At 61.2% G+C, this 27,228-nt stretch overlaps 1 protein-coding gene across 1 annotated transcript; it reads left to right on the top strand.

Annotated features, from left to right (window-relative positions):
• Positions 1 to 193: 193 nt before the first annotated feature.
• On the top strand, positions 194 to 27,228 carry VAX2 (ventral anterior homeobox 2). Its single transcript, XM_052780906.1, is given in 6 exon segments — positions 194 to 476; positions 686 to 976; positions 6,417 to 6,604; positions 23,456 to 23,518; positions 23,520 to 23,618; positions 23,620 to 27,228. Coding segments are annotated over 6 exon segments (1,053 nt in total). The 5' UTR covers positions 194 to 391; the 3' UTR covers positions 23,947 to 27,228.

Below are 27,228 nucleotides of genomic sequence, written 5' to 3'. Positions count from 1 at the left end.
CCTTATTCCCGTATTGATTTCCCCGCACGCGAATCCCAGCGCAGCGCGGCGAGCCCGGGCACCGGCCGTTCCTTCGCCCGTTCTTCCCGACCGGGACCGGGACTGCGACCGGGACCGGCTCTCCATGGAAGGGCAGGGGCTGCGGCCGGAGCGCCTGAAGTTTGCCCGGAGCGAGGTGCTGCGGGAGGTGGAGCTCGGGGGGGGGGAGCTACGGGGGGGGCCTCAGTCGCCTGTCAAAGTTTTTAACTCTTTTTTTACCCACCCCCCCCGCACCCTCTCGGGACGCCCCGATGGGTGCCGCCGCCACCCCACATCCCGCCCCCCCCCGGCACCACCCCCGGTCGGTGGAGCGGAGAAAGGGTGGGTGGATGGGGGGGGGGGTGCGCTTTAAATGCCAGCCCCCCGGGTGGGAGAGGGCCGGCTCCGCCGCGGAGAGGCGGGAGAACGACGGCCCCCGGCGGTCTCCGGCCATGGGGGTGAGCTGGGGCGCGGTGCCCCCGGCTCTGCCAGGGCGCTGAGCCCCCCGGGGGGGTGGGGTGGGGGGGCCGGGGAGGGGCGGGGGTCTGGGGAAGGTGGGGGGGGCTCCCCTCCTCCCCCCGCCTAGTCTTGCCTCCTCTCTCCCTCTCTCTGTCTCTCTCTCTCTCTCTCTCCCTCCCGATGTTTGATCCCGCCGCGGCGCCCGCAGGGATGAGCGATGGAGGGGCCGAGCCTGGCAGGAGCCCCGTGCTGCTGGCCGAGCCCGGGGCCACCGGGAGGGCCCGGGAGAAGGCGCCGACCCGGGCGGAGCTGGAGAGCGCTCTGCGCGGCGGCGGCGGCGGAGGAGGAGGAGGCGGTGGCGGTGGAGGCGGCGGTGGCTTCAAGGACATCCCGGGAACGTCGGCGGTCAGCCCCGGTTCCTCCAAGGAGTGCGCCCCGGACAGCGAGAGCCCGTCGGGAACCGGCGAGGCGGACTACTGCCGCCGCATCCTGGTGCGAGGTACGGGCAGGGTCCTCGGGCCCCGGCCCCCCCCCGCCTTCTCCGTTTCCCCCACCGCGGGGGGCACTTGGTCCCCGCCGGCCGGGTCCCCGCTCCTCGCCCCGGGACCGGGTGGCAGCGGGATGGGGCATTGCTCCCCCCAATCGCCCTCCCGCCGCCGCCCCGGCACCGCTCCCAGCGCATCCCCGGGCGCTCCCGGGCTGCGGGCTCCGGCCTCCCGGTCTCCCGGTCCCCCTACTCCCCGCTCCGCCACCGCGGTTTTCCCCGGTTCCGCTCCGTGCGGCGGGGACCGGGCCCGGTTGCCCCCAGCCCGCTGAGCCGTGCGGTTCCCGGGAGCGGGGCCGGGCTGGCCGTGCGTGCCCGCCTCGGTTTGCGGCCGAAGGGCCGGGCTCGGCCGGGAGCAGCGGGCGGAGCGGGGGGTCCCGGGGAGCAACCGCGGGGTCACGGAACGATACCACCCCCCGCCCCCCGTCCTCCCCCGGGCCGGCCGAGCCCCGCCGGGGGGACGCGCAGGCGGCGGGAGAGGGGGGAAAGCATCAGCTTTGCTTTTAAAGCGTTGTCGCAGGAGAAAAGCGTCATGGAGCGGCGGCGAGTTAGGGGCTATTTGGTTGTGGTTTGGTGTTGTTTGGTTTTTTTTTTTTTCCTTCTTTATAATATCACTCGCTCGGCCGGGGCTGGGGGGGGGGGGGGGGGGAACGCGGCGGGCCCGGCCCGGGGAACGGCGGGACCCGGAGCCTCGGGATGCAATCGCGTTCAGCCCATCGCGGGCCCCGGGGCTCGCTGGGACCAGCGTGTGTTTTATGGCAAACCCCGAAAAGTTCGGGGGGGGGGGGGGAATCTCGGCGGGGATGCGGCAGGCGGGGAGGTCCCGAGCGCTCCCCGGGTCGGGGCTCCGGGGGCAGCAGCGCGGCTCCATCCCGGGGCCGCGCCTGGGGATGCTCAGCCAGTGTCCCCCCCCCCGCCCCGTCCGCCAAACCGGAGCCCGGAGAAGCTCCGCGGCCGCCCGGCCTCAAGCCCCGCGTTCGGGCAGGGCAGGGCGGTGGGGACCGGAGCCTCGGCCCCGGCTCGGCCGTGTCCTCCCTCCCCGCTGCCCCGGGGGCGGCGGGGCCCGATCCCGGTCCCTGCTCGTTCGCCGTGAGCTGGGCCTGGCACCGTTCGAGCTCGGCTCGGGCATCCCGGCTCGCCCGGAGGCTGCGGAGCGATTGCCGGCCGGGTTGCAAAGATGCCCCCCGCCGCCCACCCAAGCCTCTTTCCCGGCTGTCGCGATAGGCGCCTGTCGCCGACAGCCCAACCGTCGCAGCCCGAACCTTTCCCCGGGCACCTCGGCGGGGGAACGGGCAGCGCTCGGCAGCGGTACCCCCGGGATTGCCCCCGGGTCCTCCTCGGTGGTCGCCGAGGCCGCAGCCCCCGCCGGGGTCAGGCCGGGGTCAGGCCTCTCCTCCACCCGGCCTCGGTCTTACCGGGGCCGCCCCGACGGGCCCGGGGCTGGGAGCGGGACTGGGGAGGGGGGGGGGTTGACGGTCCCCAACCCCGGGCCAGGGTCCCCGCTTCTGCCGGCCCCGGGGACCCTCGCCCGGCGGCGGCCGGTCTCACCATCTTGCCGCAGCCGCCACGGTGCGGACAAAATGGTGGCGGGGAGAAACGGAGGAAATAAACGGGAACGGAACCGAAATAGAGCGGGTGGGGGGGACACGGGGAGATACGGGGGGTGGGGGGGAGAGCCGGTCTGCAGGGCCACGGGCCCGCCGGGCTCCCAGCCCTCCCCCGGCCGAGGGCCCGCTCCCGGGGAAGGGGCCGGTGCCAACCAAGCCTCCAGGTTGGTTTCCCTGCAAAGTGGTGGTGGTGGGGTTTAAATTTTAATTTTTCTTAATGAATATATTGTTACCTATTTGTAACCCCCCACACCCCCCCAGGCGCGGGGTGAACCGGCAGCCGGTGCCGCAGGGACCGCTCTCCCCCATCCCCATGCCTGTCCCGGGGGACGGGGCTCTTCCCCCCCGGTCCCGGGGCTGCCTTCAGCTCCGGCCCATTCCCGGGGCTCGCCCGCGGTGCCTTTGGTGGGAACGGGGCTCTCGGGGGGGTGGAGGAGCCTCCCCCCGTCGGCGGGAGCCGGTTGGGAAGCGGCGGGGGTCCTCCGTGCCCTGGGACCGCCGGGAGCGGAGCGGAGGAGAGGGTTGCCCGGTCCGGGGCTCTCCCGGGGGCTCGGCCGGGCTCAGTCCGCTCACCGGTACGGTACCGGGGACCGCTGGTGCGGGACGGAGCCTCCAGCCGCAGCGACGGGGCGCGGGGAAGGGGGGGCTTTGCCCACGGAGGCGGCCCTGCGCGCCCGCCCATCCCCGTCTCGTCGAGGCGGCAGGGCTGGCGGGTGCCGTTGGACGCGGGCACGGCCGGGGGGTGCGGGCCGGCAGCGGGTCGGTCCTTAGCGGGGATTAACGGGACAAGGACTCGCCGGAGAAGCCGGGCCGCTCGGGAGCTGGTCCCGCTGGCAGCTTGGGGGCTGCAGCCCCGGGGGCGGCTGGAAGGGGGGGGGGGGGCAGATCCCGGGGTGCTCACCCCCCTTCCTCCCGGGGGCTGCCCCAGCGCTGTGCCCGGGGGAACGCAGATGGATGCGGGGAGCTCTGGGGGGGGACCCTGGTGCTGTTTGGGGTGCACCGAGAAGGGCTGTGGGCTCCTGTGCCCCCCCCAAGTGTGCCCCGAGGTGTGTGTGCCACCATGGCCACACCAGCCCCTGGCACGGAGAGGGGTGGGTGTACGTGTTCGGGGCTGGACGAGCGGGTGTGCGCCCCAGAAATGTCCTGGCAGCCGTGTGGGTGCAGAAACCCCCGTGTACACGGTGTGCACGGTGTGTCCCTGTGCAGGGAAGAGGTGTCCTTCATGCACACGGGTGTGCACGGTGTGTCCGTGGGTGTACGGGGGTATCTGTGTCTGCCTGACTCTGCTGCATGTGTTGGTGTGCAGGATGCGTCCCTCCTGGCCTGCGGTGCTGCACTGCAGGGCTGTAAAATCACTGTTTACAAGCTCAGGGGGTCGGTGCCCCAAAGCTGCTGCCCGCTCGCCTTCCCTCCTGCTCCCCGACCGTGTCTGCCTGTCCTTGCCTCGTCATATTTAGCTGCTAAGGCAGAGGAGAGATTGATCCCCATGGCACCAGAACTCTTTCGGGGGGATTTCAGTCCCAGACCTTGTACTGGCTGTGCTGCCATCAGGTGTAGCCCGGTCCCCAAGAATGGAACTTGTCACCACAGCCCTGCCAGAGAGGCCGGGGGCTGCTGGAAAACCCCGGGAAGCCACGGCAGGACCTGGAGGGTGTTGGGGGTCTGGGATCCAGCGGCTGATGGGGGAAGGCTCTCAGGAGGGGGTTCCTCAGGCAGGATGGTTTTGTGCCCTTCCTGGCGTGGGGGGATGGCTGTGGTCCCCCCAAAACCTGCACGGATGGGCAGCAGGGAAGGTCTGCGGTGTGTAATAGGGCTGCTGTGCCATGGGGGGGGCGAGGGGCTAGGGAGAGGGGCTTTGCCTCTCCCCTGCCGAGCTGGCACCACGGGCTGTGCCCCCTTCCCTTCCCTCCGGCGCTGTGCCCAGCTCACTCCCCCCACCCCGTGCCCCAGCTGCCGGGGGGAAATAACAATAAATAATACCCATAATAATGCCGGCAGCGCCGTACAGAGCAGCGAGGGCGGAGGGGCAGATACTCGCAGCTGCGGCTGGAAAGCATGAGCGTCTCTGTTAGCTGCTCCTTGCTGGCAGCCCCGGCTGTTGTTGTGTCGGGGGACCGCAGCGTGGACGCGGGAGTGTGGACGTGGTCCGGGCATCATCCCTGCAAATGCTCTTTCCTTCACAAAATGGTTCCCAGGCTGGCATCCCGATCCCACCAGAGATACCTCCAATCCACTTACAACCCCTTTCCTTTCTGACAGCCCACCCGTGGAGTTTGGGGGTGTGGATCAGAGCCCATGCTCATGGTCCCACCGGACCCCCTCCCACCCTGGCCCTCCCCAAGCCCTCTGCGGCCCCGGTGCCTCCTGCAGTGCCGTGCTCCAGCCTGGAGCAGGCTGGCTGTGCCGGGACGGCACCTCTGCCGTCACACGTACCACAACGTAGCGGTGGGGAACCAGCTTTGGGATTGGAGTCCCTTTCCCGAGTCTGTGCTCACTCCCCACTCCTGCCGTCCCCATGCCAACTCCATCACCCCTTCCCAGGCTGCTCCGCACCATTTTCCCCCTTCCTGCCCCACCGATTTTATAATCCTTTCATGCCTGAGTCAGCCAGAAAGAAAGCAATTTACCTGCAGCCAGGGCTGCTGGGGACCTTGGGTCCCTCCGGCCTCAGGGCTGCTTGCCCGGTGTGGCTTTTGTGGCTGGTTTTTAACCTGCAAGAAAGCCACTGCGCAGAAACAGGGAGCTCTGCAGCCAGGGCTTACCCAGACCGGGCTCTCCACTGGTGTTACTGGTGCTTAAGGAAAGCCAGCACCGGGGGACAAGGAGCACGAGGGGTTTGGGGTCTGGCAGGAACCCAGTGGGAAATTTCCAAGGCTCATTTTTTAATACCTGGTGCACCCCGGGCACACAGAGCCCATCGGGCACATCCCAGCCCATGGAGCTGGGACAGGCTTCCTGGCACCTCGGGGCTCCGTGGATTTTTCTGGGAGAGCTCATCCTTTGTCGGTGGAAAGTAAAGCCGTGACTCCTTTGGAAGGGCTGCAAATGGCATCCCACGGCATGGAAGGGGCTGTGCGGGGCTAATGCGGGAGTTGAACCTTCTGGCTTTTGTTTCCCGATATCAGGCTGTGGGCAGGCAGTGATAGCCCCGGCCTCGTAAAATCTGCTGCCATGAGCAGCTCGGGGCATGCGGCACTTCCAAAACTTGTCCTTTAATAGAGAATTGCCCCAAAGTAGGAGCTGCTGCTTTTCAAGAGAATATTCCTTCAGTGAGAATAATTCTGGAAAAAAGAGAATTGTCATAGAGATAAAATTTTTCCAGTATTCCCAAGGAAGGACAGGAATAAAAAACCAAAATATATTTTTAATTAAATAATCTTTAATTTGAACTCTTTCTTGGCATAGAACTGTTTTCTGTTCTGGCTTTCAGAAACTATGATTTCTGTGATTAAATGCTCTGTTTTCCTTAAAGACTTTTTGGTTTCTATTTATCACTTAAAAAAAAAATAATTTAGGAAGACTTTGTTACTGTTCCCTGGAGGTTTATACATTTGCAGCATTTGGGGCCAGAGGGGACAACCAAACTATGGGATGTCGCCTCTTTTAGCCACAGCTTGGGGGATTTTCACAGTTCCTCTTGCAGCGAGCCCTGTCGCTCGACGGTGCAACCGGTGTTTAATTCAGCTTTCGCCCCCCCAGTAAGGTCTATTTGGAACCAGTTTCCCCAGTCCCTTTCCTCCCCAGCCCAGCTTTTTTCCTGACTGCCCTTCTCCCCGCTTCCCTCCCAGATGCCAAAGGGACGATCCGGGAGATCGTGCTTCCCAAGGGCCTGGACCTGGACCGGCCCAAGCGGACACGGACATCCTTCACGGCGGAGCAGCTCTATCGCCTGGAGCTGGAGTTCCAGCGCTGCCAGTACGTGGTGGGCAGGGAGAGGACGGAGCTAGCCCGGCAGCTCAACCTCTCCGAGACCCAGGTAAGGGTCGTGGTGGCTTCTCCGTGGCGGGGACATCCCCGTGGCATGGCCACACGGGGACAGGCGTGCCGGCCGCCGGCGTGGCGAGGGCGGTGGGGGGAGGCAGAGCGGGCAGAAAGTGGGGTTGGGGTGGGCGAGAGCTCTCCTGGGGGAAAGCCGGGGCTCAGCCGAGCCCACGGTCCCAAACCCGGGCGGAGGGGCTCGGCGCTCGCCGGGACGGAGGGGTGCTGGCCGGTGTTTCGGTCGGGAGCCGGGGCTGAGCGCGGCCGGGGGGCAAGCGTGCGTGGTGCTGCGGGCAATGGCTCTCCTCCACCCCTTCCTCTTGAGCCAGAGGAGCGGTCAGTTTAGGGTTGGGGGGGGGCGAGGGGCAGCCCTGAGCGGGGTCCGCAGGGACCCCCCCGGCCGCCACGCTGCTCCCCCGTGGGCAGCGTCCCCCGGCTCCCCCGGGAGGGTCCGGCTAAGCGGGGAAGAGAAAAGAGCAGGAGGGTGTCAGCGGGGACCCGAGGTCCTTACGGCAGCACCCGCAGTGTAGGATGGGTAAGTGGGGTCGGGCGTCATCGTGGGTGCTGTCGGGATCAGGCGTTTGGCTGTGTATGAGCTGGACGGATCCTGCACGGATCCTGCACCCCGCCGTTCCCCCCTGCCTCTGCAGCCTCCGTGGCTTCGCTCCCCTGCTCCCAGTGGGGTGGGGATACCACTGGGGACTCTCCCTGCAGACTGGGGGACCCCTGGGCTGCAGCATGGCCTGGGCATTTCTTCTCCATCACCGCGTGGGATGGATTTTCCTGGATTTCTCCATCACCCCTGCGTGGAGCTTCACCGGCGGGGAGGGATTTTTCCGGTTCTCCTCTGCCGAGGTTTGCCCGGTGCGGAGAGAGCTGGGCGGCACGGCACAGCCTGGGCGAACAGAGGTGGGAGAGGTTGCATGTTACTGGGAAGTTGGTGTTGATGTCTGCTAAGCAAAAAGTGCATCTGCCGGGGTTGCGATGGTTTCGGCTTAAAAATTTATACAGAAATAGTAATAATAATAAAATTAATGAAGAACGCAGTGCAAAGCAGCACAGCTGGGACCTAGAGAAATGACTCCGCCAGCCCACTCTTCCCCTTCTCTGGCCAGTAAAAGGCGCATTTGGAGACAGCTATGTGGCTTCGTTGCTTCAGATAGGAAATAATTTCAGTTTTTCCAAACCTCTTATGGAACGAACCTGTCCCAGCTGTCAGCAGCCAAGCCCCTGGCTCCAAGCTCCCCTTGCATGCCGAGGGGGCCTGATTCTGGGGAGACCCTGTTGCTCAGTGGTGCTTTGGCACTCGCTCTGCGGCCACTGCACGGTCCTGCAAGGGGGAGCAGAGCACAAAAAATAGTCATTTTGTCTCTTTTGGTGGCAGAGCAGGGGTTTTTTTAGTAAGAAGCATGTCTTGGGGTACGTGCAAGGAGGTGCTGGCAGCTGGCACGGCTGTGCCGTGGTTAGGACCAAAGCACCCCGGTGAACTGGGTGCTGCATGGGGGTCCGTCTTCCCGGGGTCTCAGCCAAAGCCCTGGTCCCAGTGTCACCTCCACAGAGCTGGGAGGGACACGGGTGGGCTTGGCCGTGCCGTGCTGGAGGAAGAGCTTCGGCTCCCCGGCAGGCGCGGGAATGGACGGGCAGCCGGTGCGTCCGGCGGTGGCACGGGGCAGAGGGCTGTGCCGAGCGGGGTGCTGGCTGCCGTAGCCCGGGGCCGGGAGGGCGCAGCCTCTCCGTAGGGACTAATGTTCGCTTATTTACTGCTTGTTTGGTGCCTCATTGCTGCCTTCATCACTCGGTGAGAAAATTCACACCCTGTAGGCCATGGCTGTCTCTTTTCCTCTTCTTTTCTCCTTCCTGCATCCTTTTTTTCCCATCTCTCTCCTTCATCTCTGTCTTTTTTAATCCCTTTCTGTGCTTTTCACAGCATTTCCTTCCCTGCAGCAAACTCCCAGTTGTACCTTCCCGGCTTCCCCCCCACCGCCCGTCCCTCCCCAGCCACCACCGTGCCCGGGGATGGCAGTGCTAGGCTCGGTGCCCGGCTTCCTCCTCTCATTAGCGGGGTGCAGGTCCCCTTGGGTCAGGGTTTCAGGCTCTCTGCACTCTCAGGCATCACCCCCCGCGCTGGTCCCTTGCCGTTCACGGCTGGGAGGTTTCCTCGGTCGTTGCAAGAGCTGGGTGACCGCAGGGTTTTACAAGACCCCTTTGATGTGGAGGGTATTGCATGGCTCCTTGCAGCATGCTGGTCCGACCTGGATGTGGCCTGGAGACTGGATTGCAACCACCAGCCACTCCTGTCCCACCAGGCTCCTCTGTGTCCATCAGCTCAGGCAGGGACAAATCCAACATTTGCAACAATCAGAGCATTTTGGGTACTTTTGGGTGTTTTTCCCCGCAGCATTATCCAGGAGCAGCTCCCGGGACTTAGGGCAGTTCATGGTCGAATTGCTCCATCTAATGTTTTGTTGGTGGATTCCCAACCAGCAGCATCTTGTGGGTCTTTCTTGGTTGACATTTGTGTTGTGTTGGTGGCTGGGACAGCAGAATGGATCCTTTCCATCCCTTCACTGGATTATATCTCGGTTTCAAGATTAGGAAGCCTTGCCCCGCCAGCTGCTCCCAACTTTGCTCTCTGCCGGGACCCCTGGACGCGATGGGAACCCACCACAGGAGGGGAGAGCAAAGCGGGGGCACGAAGGAAGGGGCCACCGAGGAAGGGTTTTTTTGTGCCTGTAAATGTTCAGGGGGGGAAGAATGATTCATCTCCGCTCCTCTGCGAGAAGAGAGTGGTGCAAACAGCGTGATGAGATAGGAAGAGACACGATGTCATCACAGCTGGAGAGCTGCAGCCAAGCGTCCCCGTAAGTGGGTCCGCTGATCAGGCTGCGCCCCTGAGAAATCCTGCCGGAGCAAAAAAAGCCTCTTTTAGGCTCTTATGTTACTTTCCCAGCATCTGATCCTGGTTTTTGGCAGTCTTGGAGGCAGGAGGCTATTGCTGCTTCTTGCAGGGAAGCCAGAATGGCCCACCTCCATGATGGGGAGTAGAGATCTTGCTTTCTTGCCTCTGGCCCCTGCCCCAAGGAGGGGGGATCACCCAGGATAAATGGGGGATTGCCCAGGGGAGAGGGGGGCTCACCCAGGCTCAGGCAGGGAGAAGCAGGACAGCCCTGGCCCGGAGCAGCAGCTGAAGAAGCCGCTGCCCATCGGCAGCCACTGTGGATGAGCATGTCCTCCCCTTGGTGGTCACAGAGCCGCCCGCCAGCATCCCGCCGTGCTCCCGGTCACCTTGCCATCCCTCCGGAGTGAGCCCCGCACCTCGTCCCCGTGCCTGCTCACCCAGACCTGCTGCACTGAAAGGACACGGGGGGAATTTCGGAGCCACCCATGCTCAGGCGAGGATGAGGAGGGTGCTTCCACCTGCCCCGGCTCTCTCCAGCCCGGGGAATTCGCCTCCTCCCTCCAGGGAGCCATGTGCCTGCTCTGCCTCGCCAGGAGCTGCTTGGGCTCCAGCCCGATGCCATTTCTGCTTTTTTCTAATTAATCCATGGACACGGTTAGTGTTAAATGACTTTAATTAGCCTGTAGAATATTTTCATTAACATGTCAAGCAGCAGCCTGGAGATGTGGATGCGCCGGCTGCTGCATCCCAGGTGAGCTCTCACGTCCCCGGCGCGGAGAGCTGCGGAGGGGCTGCCCAAGCCCACCCCGGCACAACCCATCCAGAATCCGGCCCCGTGCTCCGAGCAGAGAGTAGCCCGTATCCATGCATCCGGCTTTCTCCAGGCAACGCATCCCAAGGCATTAGGGGAAAAGTGCCCCTTCTTAGTGTCATTAAGGGATAGAAAATGCAAGGCAGAGAGGAGGCTGCGAGGCAGAAGGACCCCGGGGGGACGGCGGAGGGAGGATAATTCCCACAAATCCCCCGGCAGGAGGACAGGCGGGATGGGCTGGCCGAGGGGATTTGCCTGGGCCAGGAGGCTTTGCTTTCTGGGTCAGGAGTTCAATGCCAGGCTCAGGTTCAAGTGACCTGGGGTATTTGCCAGCTCTTCCTGCCCTCATTAGACCAAGGATGGAGAAGGGACACTCATGTCGAACAAGGGCCCCTTTTGAGGGCTGGGCTGGTTGTATCAGATGTTCTCCAAGCAGCACCCAGCTCCGAGCCCTGTCCCTCTGCCGAGAGGTAGCTCACCCCTTCCCAAAGGACAGGACCGTTCTCCTGTCCTCAGGAGCGCTGCTGGCGGCTCTTGGACCCACGCACCTCCTGGAAGATACTGGTGAGCTTTTGGGCTCCTCAGCTCCTGTGCAGCATCTGAAGACCCTTTGTAGAGGGATGGTGGGGCACAGAGTGAAGAGAGGTCTTAGCATCACAATTCTTGCCTGCCTGGCTCCTGGGAAGTCCGTGGGACCCCACGGATCCCCTGGTGTTCCTCCCACTGCGATGGGCTCCATCACAGCTGGTCTGGCAGAACTTCCTTGGGACAAACTCCTGGGCCATCCTTGGCAGAGGCTGGGCTCCTACAGCTCCGTCACTGCAGGGGGACCAATACCCCCGAGCATCCTGCGCAGCACGGGGAAGGTACTCGCAGCACAGAGTTTTCAGGACTGTGATCCCCCCAACATGGAGCAAAACATACATGAGAAAGCAGCTGAGCCAGAGAAGGGGTGGGAAGGTCTATTTATAGCCCAGCAATTAAGTTGATGCCGTTAAAAATTAATCACACCTGAAGTCATTAACAACTATCAGTCCCTGCAGCGAGAGAACAATGAAACAATGGTTGGTGCCAGCACAAGTTGTCCTCTCACGGGGAGAACCGCAGGAAAGCTGTGGTCTGGAGGAGGTGAGAGTCACCCAAAGCTTGGCGATGGGAGCTGTGGGCTGGGGCTTCCACAAGGCACAAGAGGCAGGTAGGACCGTAACGCTGGTCTGCTTGCTGCAAAGCAGTGCACTCCTCGTCCTCGGAGTCTCTGCAGTCCTCAGGGTACGGGCTGAGGTTTCAAAGCTTTGTTGGAAATCCCTTTTCTAGACTGTGCAGGAAATATAGGTGTCATAGCCCAGTATATTCTTTCCTGAGGAGGCATCCATCCATCCCTCCATCCCTCCATCCACCCATCCCTCCATCCACCCATCCATCCTTCCCTCCACCCATCCACCCACCCATCCATCATGCTCTGCTGTGCATAGGAAAATAGTCTCTAACATCTTCTGTGGTTCGTGTTGCTTCCACCCAGCTGCTTCCGTAGCATCGCTGTTTCGTGCCGTGGGTGCTTACACTGACCGTTCTCCCATGGGTAATTGCCCAACAGGGAATGTTTTCTCCCCTCGGCTTGGGGAAGCTGGCATTGTGCTGCGGGTCGGGGTGCCCCATCCTAATGCAGCCTGGTTTGAGGGGTGCTGCTCACACCCCACCCCACCAGTGCTGTTCCCAGCTGGGTGCTCCTGTCTGTCCCCCTGAGCCACTTCTGATGGAGCTTTTTCTGGATGGGTTGAACTTACCAACCCAGCAGAAGGGTGCCCTGTTTGCCTGGAGCAGTTCTCTGCCAGACTGGGTCTGACCCACCTCCTCGAGGGACCTGGGGTGCTGCAGGACTGGCCAGGGGGACATGGGGACACTGGGATGGGGAGGCAGGTAGCTGGGGAAAGCATCACGTCCAACCGCGGTAGCCTGCAGCTGGCTCCTGCTGCTAAAACCTTGGGTACCGAGTCTGTTCCGAAGCGAGTGGGTGGCAATGGGGGGATGTCAGCCTGAGTGATCCCATATTTAATGACTCCCAGGTCGGATCCAGATGCTGAAGGTGTCCGTCTCCCGCTGGCCTGGAAGGGAGGGGGATCCTGGGTCGCGTTGCAGGAGGTGGCCACTGGAGATGCCCAGCATCTGGGCATCTCCAATAGCTTCTGGGTCCCCTTCCCACATGCCAGCCCGTGTCAGAACATGCTTGGGGAGTAAACCTGCTCACATGGACAAGCTAATCCCGTCCCCTCCCCGTGGCGGGGGCACGTGGTGGGGTTTACCCTGCAGCTGCGGGGCCCTGGGCTGGTGGCAATAAATCTGTGGTATAACCAGGTACCATGTAGCGGCAGGACCAGGCTGGCACAGCCCGGCCACTGCCTCCGCCTGCCCAGCCCCAGCCCCTCAGGTTCCTCCAAAATTCACCTTTTTGGCATTTTAGTTCCCAAAGCACGTCAGGGAGCTGGGGAAGAGGGTTTGGGCGATGAGCACTGGCTTCTTGGTGGGGGATTGGAAAACATTTCTAAAGAGAGGAAAGGAGCAGCTCTCCTCAGAGGGGAACAAGGGGACCGTCTGGAAATAGGGCTCTTCTACAGGACTGCTGCTCCTGTGATGAATTAGATAACCCAAAATATCTGGGTACCTCCCCAAGCTCAGCTGGCACTAGGCAAAATAGCTAGTGTAAATAAATGTGAGATAATTAACTGAGATTTTTATCATTAAGCATTTTCAATCAAAAATGCCTGCACAGTGAAAAACAATTTCAGAATTTGTGATTGCAAATTTCAGTTCTAAATGTTGCAAGACGGCTGGGTGTTTCCAGAGAGATCTCCAAGGCTTCCTCAGCATACTCCCTAAGGAAAATTGTTTCCTAAAAAATGACAGTTTCCAGTGGACATCAGTTTTGGTGACAGTTTTGGATCCAGCTCCGATGCTGGGGCAGGAACCCCAAACGCAATGGCCTGAACCCCAGCCACTGCCCGGGGTCCCACCACCCACCCGCACCCTCTGGTTGGGTGTTCCCACCCCCCAGCTATATATTGTTTTCCACTGGGAGAAAACCATACCGGTTTGCTCTGTGCGTGGAAAACGGGAAGAAACACCACATCTGCGTGGATACTTTCCGCTGGATCCTGGTGTTGTGGGAGGCGATGTGACTGTGGGGACAACCCTGCTGTCCCACCTGCCCCCCCCCCCCCCCCGCCACCGAAACTGGGTGCCAGTGGCCAAAAGGCCAAGGAGGGACTCTGCCGTGGGTGACACCACCCCGCACACTTCCACCGCAGCCTGTCCTGGGCAAATCCCGCTGGGTATCGGACCCCCGGGGCCGGGGCTGTGTGGAGAATGTCCCTGCTGGGGAGGGATGGCCGGTGCTGGGTGGTGTCTCCCATCCGTCCCAGGCTGCACTTTCCGAAACCCCAATAAATGGGGGAAATCCTCCGCCAGCCTTCGCCGGCACCTCTGAGGAGACGGGGGGTTGTCTCTACCTGATATCGGTGTGTTGGAGGATGCTCCCTCTGGGAGACCTCGCTTTGGGGTCACCAGGCTGGATGGTGGAGGACACTTCTCCCCACCAGACCTGCCTGCAGAGCCCAGCCCCGTCTCTCCCTGCTCCGTGCGGAAGGACCCGGGAGGTTCCCCTTCTGTGAAGCAGAAAATATCCTGAATTTCAAAGCAAAAGCAGGTGAAGGGGATGCTTCTGGCTGGAGTTTTGGATCAGCAGTGAGGCAACAGGCTGCTCTGGGGACAGGCACCTGGCCGAGGGCTCAGTCAGGGATGGTTCCCACCTCGGCTGTCCCCAGCACGCTGCCTGGCCGCAGGCTGGAGCTCGGTGTGGCTGGAAGCATGGCCCCAACCATGTCTGTCCTGGGCTGTGGCACAGGATTTGGGGTGGGTGGCCCAGCTGGAGCGACCCCAGGTGCTGCCGGGGCACAGAAGGGTTGGAGGAGAAGCCGAGGGATGAGTCCATCCCTGCTCAGCGCCGGCTCCCTGTTCCCATCGTGGCCGGGGAGAGGCAGACGGGTCACGCAGCCGCCGTGCCGTTATGAAACCTCTGGCCGAGGCAGCTTTGGGCAGCGAGCCCGCTGGCTTATGCAATGCTGGGGGCCCGAGCCTGTGCCGAGCATCCGCCTGCCCTGGCCTCGATGGCTTCGTGAGCCCACGGCCCCACTCGGGATGGAGGGAGGAGGAGGAGGAGGAGGAGGAGGAGGAAGGGTGGCCGGGGTGCTGTGGGGAGACGGTGGTGCAGCACGCTGGGTTCCACCTTCTCCCCGTGCCGCGGCGGGCATCAGCTGATGGCAGCGGGGAGCTAATCCCGGTGAGGAAAATGGCCTCATCCGGCAGCTATGAATAGTCCCGGATGGCCGGCGTGCCGGAGGTGCGCACGGCGTGGGACGCGTGACGGCGCTGGAGTCAGCCCTGGGGCAGGGCTACCAAATAATAAACACCCTTAAAAAACAATAGCATATCCCCCAGCCCTGCCTGTGCGGGTGTTGGGGTCGGGGTGATGCCCATGGGTGTCCCACGGGAACACGGGCACCGTCCCGGCCAGCCACCAAGCACGGAGAGGCCGAAGGGCTCGGGCGTTTTGGGGGGCAGTGGGGGACGCTGGCGTGCAAGAGCGTGTGAGCAGGGTTTAATGAGCAGGTATGATGCGCCCGCTGCCTGGGACCGGGGTGGGCAGGGGGACGGGGGCTTTGGGTTCCCATCGGCAAACCGTGATCGCCGAGGAGCGACGTCCCGCCGCTGCTCAGCCACGAGCCGGCAAAACGCATCGGTTAGGTGCCAGATGATATAAAAAACTAAGACGTAGAGAGGAGAGGGCACTGCTCGCTCCCTGTGGCCGTATCCTGCTCTGCAGGGAGGGGAGCGCTTTGGGCAGCGTATTGGGATGGATGAGCGGAGCAGGAACAGTGCGAGGCAGTTACTGGACCGAAACCCTCGGCCAGATCCCCGGATCACTGAGCGCCGTGGGGCGATGGGCTTCCCCACCCTGCACCTTTCCATCCCCAGAGTGCACGGGGAGCTCGGCCTGCCGGCGGGGGGGTCTCCATCGGGATTAACCGCTTGGAAATAATTTGTTTTGTAGCTCGGAGGTGTTAGATGGAGGGCAGGGATCAGAGCAGCATCCCAGCTCCCAGCGTCTTCAGGGCAGGCTCAGCCACCGGAGAAGGGGCTGGGGGCGGCGAAGCCCAGGCTCAGGCGCTCCCCAAGTTTGCGGCAGAGACCACCGGGCACCAAACCCCTCGTGTGCTCGATCCCGGTGCCGCCGCGCTGCCGATAGCCGTGGAAAGCCACGCTCGTGGCACACACACAGCCCCACGGCTGCTCGTGACCCTGCCGGGGCCGTGAGCGGAGCCGCCTGCTCCCGCTGTGCCACGGCACGGGTGCCGCGTGCCGCCGGCCGCACCGCGCCTGGAGCTGGGAGCCTGCCCGGAGCCGATGCCACGGGCTGCGGCCGCTGCTCCGGTGGGTGGGAAGATGCCGTGACCCCGCTGCCTGGGTTTATTCCCTTCCCCGGAGCCCTGCCTGCACTGCTGGATTCCCTGCCTGACCAGGGAACCGGGATGCTGGGCAAGACCCTCTCCAGCAGCTCGGGCACCTGCAGGGAGACGTGACCCCGCGCAGATGCTCCAGTTTTGGGGGGGGGGGCCGTGGGTGTCTGTGCGCGCGTACGGGCACTCCGGTGCGTGCACACACGTGGTGGGGCACGTGCGAGCACACGCGTGTGAGCGGCAGCGTGCGCGGAGCGGGGCGTGCGCCGGCACGCGGCGTGCGGCGTTCGCAATCGTGGCGATGGTGGAGACCCCTCGGCGCGGGACGGGGCGCGCTGGCGGAGGTCTCGAGCGGAGGGAGAGGGGGGGCTCAGCCGTCTGCGCGTCCATCCTGCTGCTTGGCGGGCAGACAGACGGACAGACGGTGCCTTTGCCGAACAGCCCCGCAGCGGCGCCCCGAGAAGTTCAGATGCTCGGTGACATTTTGAATCGCTCTCCCTTCGCGAGGGGAGCAGGTGACACCGAAGCTCTCCTGCTTTCCTCCCAGGCGGGGAGCAGCGATGTTGCTCCACGGCGCGTGGGGAAGGACGGGGAGAGGCTGGGCCGTGGGGTGGAGGTTCCAGTGGGCTCCTGGAGCCAGTTCCTGGAGGATGAATCCTTCCTCAGGGGAGGGAAACCGCAGGCAGAGAAAACCCCAGTGGGTGGAGAAATCTGTGGGTACGTCTCTGTGACCCTCAGCAGGTCATTCAGTTGCATAGCAGGCACTAGGGGGGTGTGTGCATTTAAAATAAAATAAAACAATACAAAATAAAATAAAATTTTAAAAATAAAAAGAATAGAATAGAACAAAATAGAATAGAATAGAACAAAATAGAATAGAATAGAATAAAATAAAATACACCAGAATAAAATAGAATAAAATAAAATAAAAATAAAATAAAATAACATAAAATAAACCCCTAGCTGCCCGAGTCAGACAGACCTGGGACCTAGAGGCAGCACGGCCTGGGGGGGATGCGGGGACATCCAGCTGGGATCTCCGAGGACTCCACTTCCCACTCCCAGGCACGTGTTTTCCAAGCCGGCTCCACTTCCCACTCCCAGGCGTGCATTTTCCAAGCCGGCCGGTGGCCCTGTGGACACTCTCACTGCAGTAAAAGCTGCTTGGGAGCGGAGGGAATTGCAATATTGCTTTCCCGGCGGCAATCAGCGCTGTTTCTGCACTTTCCTTGCTCTTCTCCTTGGAAGGCTCGCTCCGTGTTTGGGCAGCATTAGCTTTGGTGCTGCTCTTATGTGAACAGCGGGGGAACGGGCCAGGGGAAAGCTTTTTTTGGAAAGAAGGAAAAATATAAATATTTATATAATAATATAGAATAAGTATTTTATATATATATATATATAAAAATATATAAAAATATTTTCAGCCTTTACATCCATGCTCCAGAGCTGCTGCACCATGCTGCCAGCTCCGCTGAGACCCTTCTCCCGGCAGTTTGGGATTTGTTTGTTGTGGTTTCTTTTTGCCTTACTCCCAGTAAATGGGAATGTGATGGGAGTCACGTAGCCTGTGATGGATGAACTTACAACCCGAGGTCCTTGGGGGGGTTGAGTTGAGCCCTCTCCTGTGCCGCTGGGTGACAGCAGGACTCGCGAGGAGAGGGGGAGAGGGGGACGGGGCGAGAGGCTCCGTGGTGCCATGGGGAGGGCTACCAGCTGGTTTTCACACCACGCACTAGGAAGCACCTCCTGAAATGATCAGGCAGCAGGTTTCAACCTTCCAAATTGCTTTTCCACCCAATATGCAGTCGAGGTCTCATACTCTTAGTCATTGCTAGTCGGACACCACGTCCAGCCTCTCCACCAGCAAGGGGAGGATTGACCTTGCTCCCAGCAATAGGTATCTTCAGCTTCTGATGCGGTGAAAAGAGTGGGTGGAAAGAAAATCTTGCGTGGGGGACAGGAAAAGGGGATCTGGGACCCGCAGCTATGGGTGGGTCAGTGAGATGGTGGTGGTGTTTTATTGTACGCTGAGGACTGTTGTAATGAGTCCTGAAGGCGTCGGGTGACTCTGTCAGTCTGGGACAGACTGGACAGATCTGGGGTTATCTCCTTCCCTTTCTGCTGGTTTTTATTGCAGTTCATGCTCCGGTAGCACCTATAGGTCCTAGAGGAGGTGGGGACCCTCTGTGCTCCGGTGGGAGCTATTCTGGCGGATAGACTGAGATCTCTGCCCTGAACTTTTTATGGAAACATCGAGCCCAGGACAGAGCAGATTTTCCTGCTTGATTTTCATGCTGCAGGACCTGGAGAAGTCACGCGCTTCCAAGCTCTAATGGACTCGAAAGGCAGATGGTCCTTTCCGATCGGCTCGTAGGACTTTCCTCCTCATTCTAGTTGATCCAGGGCATCTTTCTTAGGAAAATTTCCCGCGCTAACCAGACGGCTCAGTGCGATGGTGAGCACAGTCCTGCCCCAGGAACGGTGGTGCTCCACAGGCAGTTCTTCGCATGGTCCACCCACGGTGTCTCTGCCATTCGAGTCTGCCTTGCTTCAGGCCAGCGATCACATCCTACCTCTGCCCACTCTGACAAGAAGTCCACTGCTCTTACCAGTCTCTCTCCTGCTGCAGAGACTGAGCAAAGCAGAATTTCCAGATCCAGAAACACGAGGGGTTTCATCCTGAGATCCCTCCAGCCACTCACTCACCCTATGGAAAGGTGGACAGTAGATCTGGCCACAGTAATTGATTGGATATCCAGTGCCAGGACTCCTTCTCCAAACACTCATGTAGATTTATAAATCTGCAGGTCGTGCTTATCCTCATACCTTCAGCATCATGCTTTTTCTTGCATGCCACGTCTCCTAGGGCTTTCAGAGTCATCTCCTCTATACGGCTTGCCTCCTCGCCGTCCTCTGAGAGTCACCTTCCTTTTCTGGTGAACGCGTGACCTCTCACGTCCTGCTCTTCGGTCACATCCAAGTGCATCTTGTTGTCTATTTGTCTGCATCCAGGCTTGACCTGACTGGCCTGTCACATGTGGTCCTGGATCCCACAGCCCCAGGCAGGGGACTTGCAGCCACCGGGAGCTGTGGGCTCTTCCTGGGACTCCTCCGGAGCAGGAGAAGGCTTCTCCCCCACTGCCCATGCCCTCCCCAGCCAGCTGTCCTGGCTGTCCCCCAGAATGACCCATCGAGGAACTGGCCTTTCTCTCCATTCCTAGGGAAAGGGTGTCCTTGGTCTCACTTTCTTCTTCCCCGCCAGTCTGGCAGGAGAGCTGGAGGTGGCTGGTTTCCTCCGACAGCCCTTCAGTTATCCACCGTAGCTCACCGGGTTGGTAACTGAGAAACAAAACATCGCGTGCAGGGCTATGTTATCTCCTCCAGAGATGCTGGAGATGTGGTGCCTACCAGGGACGTGCCGGCACCATCCTCCCTGCCCTTCCTCCAGGCCAGGCTGGGGAGGGTGTCATCACCACGTCGCAGGCACGCACCAGTTCACCCAGTAACTTGGATGAGGAAGAAAGCTGCTTTTTTAGAGAAGGAAATGAAGCAGACCTTGGCAAAGCACTCGCTATGGTGGCTGATGGGGAGTTGTGAATGAAACCGGAGCAAAAGATGAGTGGAGAACTTGCAGTGTGGAAGAGAAACTGTAATGGGAGACGGTGGAGGACATGGCTGAAAGACGAAGGATCGAGGCTGGAGGGAAATTACTCATGGACTTGTCAAGGACTGCATCTGGCTGAACTTATTTACATCTCCAGTGATAGGAACTCGGGGCTTGATCATAATGGAGGATGAAAAGGACATGGATCTACTAATTAACGAGAAGCCATATATGAACTTCAGCCATGAAGGCAAATGTGATCCTGCTCGTCTGATATGTCACCAGTGCAGATGGGGAAGAGCTCACGTCAGTCTACGAGGCATGAGGAAACCGTATTCAGCATAGCACGTTCAGCTTGGGTCAGGGTGTTCGAGGGTGATGGGGGCAGAGAGGAACCGCAGAGGTGGGTCGAGGACGGGAGAACCTCCTGCAAGGGGACGAGACGTAGAATGAGGGCAGGGAGGGCTACAGAAGGCTTCTCTCTGTACCTATAAATGGAGGTGCAGTCATCACCAAGGGCATCAGCCAGCCCTAGCGAAGGAGTGAGAGCAGAGGATATCCAGGCTGGGAGTGAGGAGGTGCTGGGACTGTCTCCCAGCAGCAGCACTGGGAAAGAGGAACCCAATGGGTCCTCTTCCCCTGAGGACCATATTGCCACCCTTCCCCAGCTGAACCCCATGTCTGGACTTTTGAGACGGTTGTCACCTCCACCCTTTCTCCTTCCTGTCCTTTAGTGTTTCCCCTTATGTCCCCATAAGTGGTGTGGAACTGGGTTTTGGCACCAGAAATTCACGCACATCAATATCCACTTCAATTTATAGCGATCTATTTATTGGACTTGCCCATCTCTATTGCTATTAATTGTTGGTATTCAGCATCATACCCAAACAGATGACTGCTGCCCCTGGAAAGTTCCTCCCCAGCTGACCAAGAAGAGCTCCCAGGAGAAGCAGCAGCACAGACCCAGCACAGAACAAAAGCCAAAACATCTGGGAAAAATGAGCTCCCATGGGAAGCCGGAGGTGGAGGAGGAATCAAACAGACCTCTGGAGACCCTGACAAGGGCCCTTAGCTTTTAATGAGCTCTGTTTCTTCTTCACAACCTGCAGAAGACAACCAGAATGTAAGAGCTGGCCTTAGGGGACACCAGGGCTGAGGAGCATGTCTCTACTGGTGGCTGGTGGTGGATGAGTAGAGAAAACAATATTCAGGGTGTAAAGTGGTCCTGTCCTTGCCACGTCTTTCCAGCCGCTGGCGTCTTAGGGAGCGCTCACCATGAGGAGGTACCCAGATCTTCATGTTAAATCTTGATGGATCTCTTCTCCTGCAATTTTTCCGATTCCCTTCTTCAGCCCACTTGCACTTTGGCTTCCAGGACCCCCTGTGGCAGGGACTAACACACTCTGTACTGCACAGAGGGGCTCTGCCTCCTCTCTCGCTCAGGTTTCCAGCCACTACCTGGTGACCACACCTGATGCCTTCGAGTCCTTGTGTTAGGAAAAACCCTGACTCCCCGTGGCCGGTCCCCTTGCCTGTATCACTTGCGATGCTGCAGAGTGAGAGCCCGCTGCGCCTGCCTCTTTCCTTGGGGCTCCATCCTTCCTTCTGCAGGATGCTCTGATGTCTCTGCTTGCCCTTCCCTGATGTGCGGTAACGGGGCTGTGCCTCTGCTCAGGTAGCTTGCTCCGAAGTCAGGAACAGTGGTAACCGATCGACTGACACCCTGCCCTGGCTAGTGCTGATGAGCATGATGTCAGACGAGATATAAGGAAGAAATTTTTTAAGATGTGGGTGGTGAAACACTGGACCAGGTTGCCCAGCGAGGTGGTAGATGCCCCATCCCTGGAAACATTCAAGGTCAGGTTGGACGGGGCTCTGAGCAACCTGATCTAGTTGAAAATGTCCCTGCTCATTGCAGGGGGATTGGACTAGGTGACCTTTAAAGGTCCCTTGTAACCCAAACTATGCTATGAGTCTATGATTCTGTGTCCTGCAGCCTTCTCCTGCCGTGTTAGAAGCTGTGATTCAGAGTGCTTTGCAATGCAGAAAGCTTTGCAGGGGCTGTCTGTGCCTCAGTTTCCCTTTGCACTGAAACGTGTGTGCAGCTGGAGAGGGTCTCAGATCCATCAGCATCCTCGAGGGTTTTTCTGAGCTCTTGCTCTTCCAGAGTTGTCTGGCTGGGGGATGCTTTGAGCGGAGGGCGCTGGGGCTGTGCGTTTCTGTATGGCCTTACACCGGACCTTCGTTAAGACGTCAGTAACGACAAGGGATTGCGGGGCCGTGTGAGTCCCGTTCGGCCCCGCTGCCTGCGCTTTGGGGCTCTGTGCTCCCCAGAATTTGGCAGAAAAGCTGGTGGGCTGTTAATTCTGTGTCAGGACGCTGTGTCCCGGGACACGGGGCCGTGGGAGCACACAGCCCAAACCCATCCCGCTTGCCGGCATGGAGGGATCGATGGGGACGGCGGGGAGGGGACGTCAGCCCTGGGGATCCGGCTGGGCTGTGACATGAGCCCAGTGGTCCCGGTGGCAATGAGGGATCCAGGGTCCCTGTGCGAAGCCGAGGTGTGCACGGGCAGGGAACGGGCAGAGAGCTTTCACGTGGGACCCTGCGGGTAAGGGGAGGTAGGACGTGGGCTGGCAGTGGCCCGTGGTGCCAGGAGGTTTCGGCTGTGGGATATTAGCTCAGCCCCATGGTCCTGGTGTCCCCCCCATCGCCTGGGGACACCTCCCTCCGCTCCCCCCTGAGCATCCCCAGCCTCCGGCCGGCTTCGCCGAGACATCGGCTCCACTGTTCTGTCCCCGGAAAGGGGCCGGGGGGCTGAGACCTCCTCTACCCCCACGCTCCATTAGCTCTGTACTGTGGGTCTATTGTGCCGGGGGACGCGCGAGGGCCGTGTCAGTGAGCGACTGTCCTGCCCCAATGAGTTTCCGATGACTCGGATGAGTTCGAGACCCGCTGGCCCCGCAGCAGACGGGGACGAAGCCTGTGCCGATGGGCTGGGGTTTACTCCCGGGGTCCCAGCCAGCGCACCGACTCGTCCGCTCCCCGTCCGCCACGCTCTAATCCGAGTGTCTTCCCATCCGTCTCCTTCCCTCACCTCCATCTCCGTCCGTCTGTCTGTCCCTCACGCCTCTCTCTCTCTCTCTCTCTGCCTCTCCTACCCCCTCTGCTCTGCCAGGGAGGGACAGAAGCGGGGGGCTGCCCTCCCAAGGGAGAGGTTAGGGGGTGCGGGGGCAGCCGCAGGGGGACGGGAGCTGCGGGCTGGGGACCGGGTCCACGTCCCACTGGGGGAGTCAGGTGCCGTTTTGGGGCAGGGGGGTCCCACGGGGCCTCAGCCCGGACTCGCTCCTTGCTTTGGCCAGGGGCAGGTTGGGATGGGGATGTCCCCAGCTGGGTTCGGGCACAGAAACGGGTCTGTGCCCAGAGATCCAGGGCCACCAGAAGCCATCCTGTCCCCTAACGTGTTCCCCTCCACTGTAGCAAGGCCAGGGACCCTCCACCCTGCCCCGTGGGGACACAAACTTGGGTTTGACGACCATCACGGAGGAGAATCCAGCACGTCCCATAGCTCAGCATCCCCGGGAGACCCAGCACAGGGCAGAGCCAGGCAGCGGTGGGGTGGCTCAGCCCCAGGCTCCCATCCGTGGGCTCCCATCCGTGGGCTCCCATCCCTGGGCTCCCATCCCTGGGCTCCCATCCTTGGGCTCCCATCCTTGGGTTCCCATGCCCAGGCTCCCGTTCTCAGGATCCTGTCCCACTCCCTTCTGGCACCTGCAGGAATTTGCCATTTCCGTGGAAGCGGCAGGCGGGAGCGACTTTTCCACAGTCCCTGTGGCAGGGAATGGATCTCGCTTGGGCATTTATTTTAATACGTCTCTCTCTCTCTCTCTCTCTCTCTCTCTCTCTTATCTCTCACTCTTTCCTGGTTCTCACCTCTCTTTCCCTGGCCCCCCCGTGCTCTCTTTCCGTCCGTGCCTTTCTGTCCCCCCTGCCCCGTCCCCCCCCCCCCCACTCCCCCCCCTCAGGTCAAGGTCTGGTTCCAGAACCGACGCACCAAGCAGAAGAAGGACCAGAGCAGGGACTCTGAGAAAACGCTCCACCGCCACCTCCGAGTCCTTCGCCACCTGCAACATCCTCCGGCTGCTGGAGCAAGGCCGGCTCCTCTCCGTCCCGGCCCCCCCCAGCCTCCCTCTCTCCCACCTCCAACCCCATCGGCAGTCCTACGGGCAACGGATCCGGCTTGGCCACCCCGGGAACCACCTCTCCGGGGCTCGGCGGTGGGAGCAGCCCCCCGGGGCCAGGAGCCTTCAGCCTACAGGTCCCTTCTCTCGCCTCTTCCTCCTCCTCCTCCTCCTCGCCCAGGCTGCCGGCCGCCCCGCTGTGTTTTGGGGGGCCGCTCCTGGGCAGCCTGCATGACCTCCCGGGCGCTTATGGACTGGGCACTTCTGCTTTTGAGCCTTACACACGGCTGGAAAGGAAAGACAATTCTATACCCAGCAAGAAGCCAAGCCCTTAAATCAAAATGAGTGTCAAAAGGTCTCCCCCTCCGCCATCCCCCGCGCCCCACGCACCCCGCGCCCCACACCGGGGTTTCATTTGGCAGATGGGATGTGGAAGACTGTTTACCGCCCGTCCGGGGGTGCGTGCGAGTGTGCGCACACGCGTGTGAGTGTGCACGCCTGGCCCCCGCCCCAGACACACCAATACAGCCGTGGATGACACCCTGCAACTCTTCGCCCCAGGGCTGATGCTGAACCCGGTCATGCCAAGGTGGGGGGGGGTCCCTGGGTGTCCCGTGTCACCGGTGCTGTCCCGTCCTTCGCCGACACCGCTGGATCTGCCAGGGCCACGTTCCCCCCCTCCAGGTATCGCCCGTTCGGGGTCTGGAAGACGATGCTGTGGTCTGTGCTGCGCGGGCTGGGAGAGGAGCAGCTCCGGGGGGGGATGTCGGGGGGTTGCTGATGGCCCGTGGTCTTTCAGTGCCTCTTACGGGTGGGAGCGCAGAGCCCCGGTCCCTCTGGACTGTCACCCCGGGGTCCGTGGTGTTGGGGTCACTGCCGAAGCCCCGGGGAGCGGGAGGGCACCCCGAAAGGGAGAGCGCAGGGCAGTGCCGGGCTCCGTCTCTGCCCGGCCGTGGTGTCCTTGGGCGAGCCTTGGGCCTCAGTTTCCCCACCTGCAAAGGGTTTTGTGTTCTGGCTGAGGTTGTCTGGGAGCATCCCGGTGGCTCTGGTGGTCCCGGTCCCCTCTTCCAGCAGGGAGCACTGCCCCCCATGGGATGCTTGGCCCCCCAGCCCAGGGCCAGGGCAGGTGGGGAGCTCTGTGGGGGACCGATGGTGCCGGCGATGTCCCCAGCCCCCCGGACCAGTGGTCCCTGCCCTCAGGAGCCAGCGGCCGCCCCTGACTCATGAGACATCCCCAGGCTCCTCTGCGCCTGCTCGTGCAGAGCCAAACCACCATCCCAGACCCTGTTTTGGTGCTGTCCCACCCCGGCAAACCCCCCGGGATGCTGGAGGAGCCTCCGACCTCCCTGAGGGGGCTGTGGTGAGCTAGGGCCAGGCCACCATCCTGCCCCCAACAAGGAAAGCCCACCGAGGGGCACGCGGACACGTGGGCACTTGTGATGCTGGGATCTGCCCCCCTGGGTTGGGTCGGGCCACGGGGGGGTCTTTGCCATCAGCGGGAGCCCGAAGTACCCCCAGCCCCATCCTGGGGTGCTGGGTGCTCAGTGCTGGCACTGCAGTGAGCCCCATCCTGAGCACTGGCCCAGCAGCAGCCCCCCCCTTGCTCCCATCACCCAGCAGAACCAGGGTCCAGCCCTGAGAGGTGCTGAGCACCCACTGCCTGCGAAGGCAGTGCCCTGCCCTGACCCTCGGGCAGCCTCAGCTGCTCTTCCCACCTCGGCACCCGGATCCCAGAGGGTGACGATGGCTTCCCGCGGAGCAGGATTTGGCCTCAGGTGTGCGGTGCCAGGACCGTTCTCGGGCAGGGCATGGCTTGGGGATGTTGTGGTGGGAACGAGCTCCGGAGGGTTAATGGTGGGCTTGGAGCTCCACCAGTGGCAAAAACGAGACGGGAATTGCATGAGGTGGCCCTTGGGGAAAGGGGCAGCGTGGCCCCCCTGGCATGGGCTGAGGGAGGTCTACGCTGGGCAGAATCTGGCCCTTCTGTGGTGTGAGCATTGCCGTGGCAGGATGCTCTGCGGTGGCATCACCGTGGCAGGACACCCTGCAGGGACCCCGCTGTGGCAGGAGCAGGATGATGCCCTGAGCCCCGTCCCAGCACCCAGGAGCTGCCATGGGGCTCATCCCCCCACCCTGCACACCCCCAAACCAAGGGGCTCCTGCGTCCTCCTGCTGCGGTTTAATGTATAATGATTATCGCCACTGAGCTACCCCCCCCAGCCTGGCCCGGGCTGAGCATCGCTGCGTGGGCTGCAGCCCCCCCCGCCCAGGCTGCTGCTCTGTAGGGACCGGTCCCTAAGGGGGACACAGCCGCTAGCCCACGTGTTCCCAGGATTTTGCAGGGAAATATTTAAAATAAATGATTTTATGAAAAGGTTTTGGTGATTTTTATTTTCCTTTAAATCAAGCGTTTCTATAAAATAGTATTTATTGTTCACCTCACGTCTGGAGCACTTTATGGGAGTGAGCCCGTAGGTCTCGCGCTGCTCTGTGGAGCTCAGGAGAGGTTGGCACCCCCCGGCCGCAGGTGGGGAAACTGAGGCAGGGTTTGCCCGGGGATGCAGAAAGCACGGACAGGGTTTGGTTCACAGTGACGAGCTCCCCTCTCCCGCCCGGCTCAGACCACAGCTCGCTGCCAACACCTCCGTACCTCTCCCTAAATGTGGTATTTGCCGGATCCTCCTGGTGCCCTGGGGTGCTCAAACCCCGACAGCCCGATGCCGTGTTTGACTGAGGTTTTGGATTTTGACAGGACAACGACCTTCTCCCTTCCCCTCATCACTTAATTTATATTTATATCGCTGTTCTTCATCCTTCCCCGGTCTGCAAATGTGATATTTAAAGACAGCGAGCCGAGGCAGGCAGAGCCGGCAGCGGGGAAGCCGTGCCCGCCTGGCTACGCCGAGATGGGGCAATCCTGCCTGAAACCCTCCCCCGGGACTTGTTTTGCTTTGGTTTTCCCTCTTCTCCCTGGGAGCAGCTGAATTTCCCCAGGTTATCGGACCCCGGTTCCTCCCACCCTGGGCTCACTGGGAGGAAACTTGGTCCGGTTTGATGGAGAAGCGACCCCCTCGCACCTTCACGGGTGGAGGAGGTTTTGGGGCATTTCAGAGAAAGCAAGGTCCAGTTTTATTTTCAAAGTAGCCCCCCCAAAACCTGGGAGTTTTGGGGGGGGTCCCCGGTGTGTTTGCCCAGCTCGGGGCATCCTTGTGTGTCTCCTGCATCGTCCTCCCGCTGCTCAGCGGGCAGAGGGAGAAGTGGAAAGCGAGGCAGGGAGGCCACGGGCTGCCCTGCAGCGAAACGGCAAGCTCTTTCCGCAGATTTAAACCCAAATGCTGCTTTCACACAGGCCCCCAAATCTGATCCAAAGCTGCTGCTTCTCCAAAGTCTCTGCTCCCAAAGCAAACAGCCCCAGCGAAGCTGTCCCGGGGGTGAGGGGGGTTAGGAAGGTCCCGCGGGGAAACCGGCTGGCCCCCAGCCTGCCCCGCTCCGCTCGCCTCCGGCGATTGGGAAAAAAAAAAAAAGTTAAAAAAAAAAAAAAAGTACTGGATGTAAAACTTTAACGAATAATGTGGTTTCTTATGGTTTCTAATGGTTAATAAAAGTCACGTCCTGCC

Source organism: Harpia harpyja, chromosome 2 (assembly GCF_026419915.1).
Source record: "Harpia harpyja isolate bHarHar1 chromosome 2, bHarHar1 primary haplotype, whole genome shotgun sequence".
NCBI lineage: Eukaryota > Metazoa > Chordata > Aves > Accipitriformes > Accipitridae > Harpia > Harpia harpyja.
The sequence above is the reverse complement of the archived record's forward strand: the minus strand, read 5'-3'. Positions and strand labels throughout refer to the sequence as shown.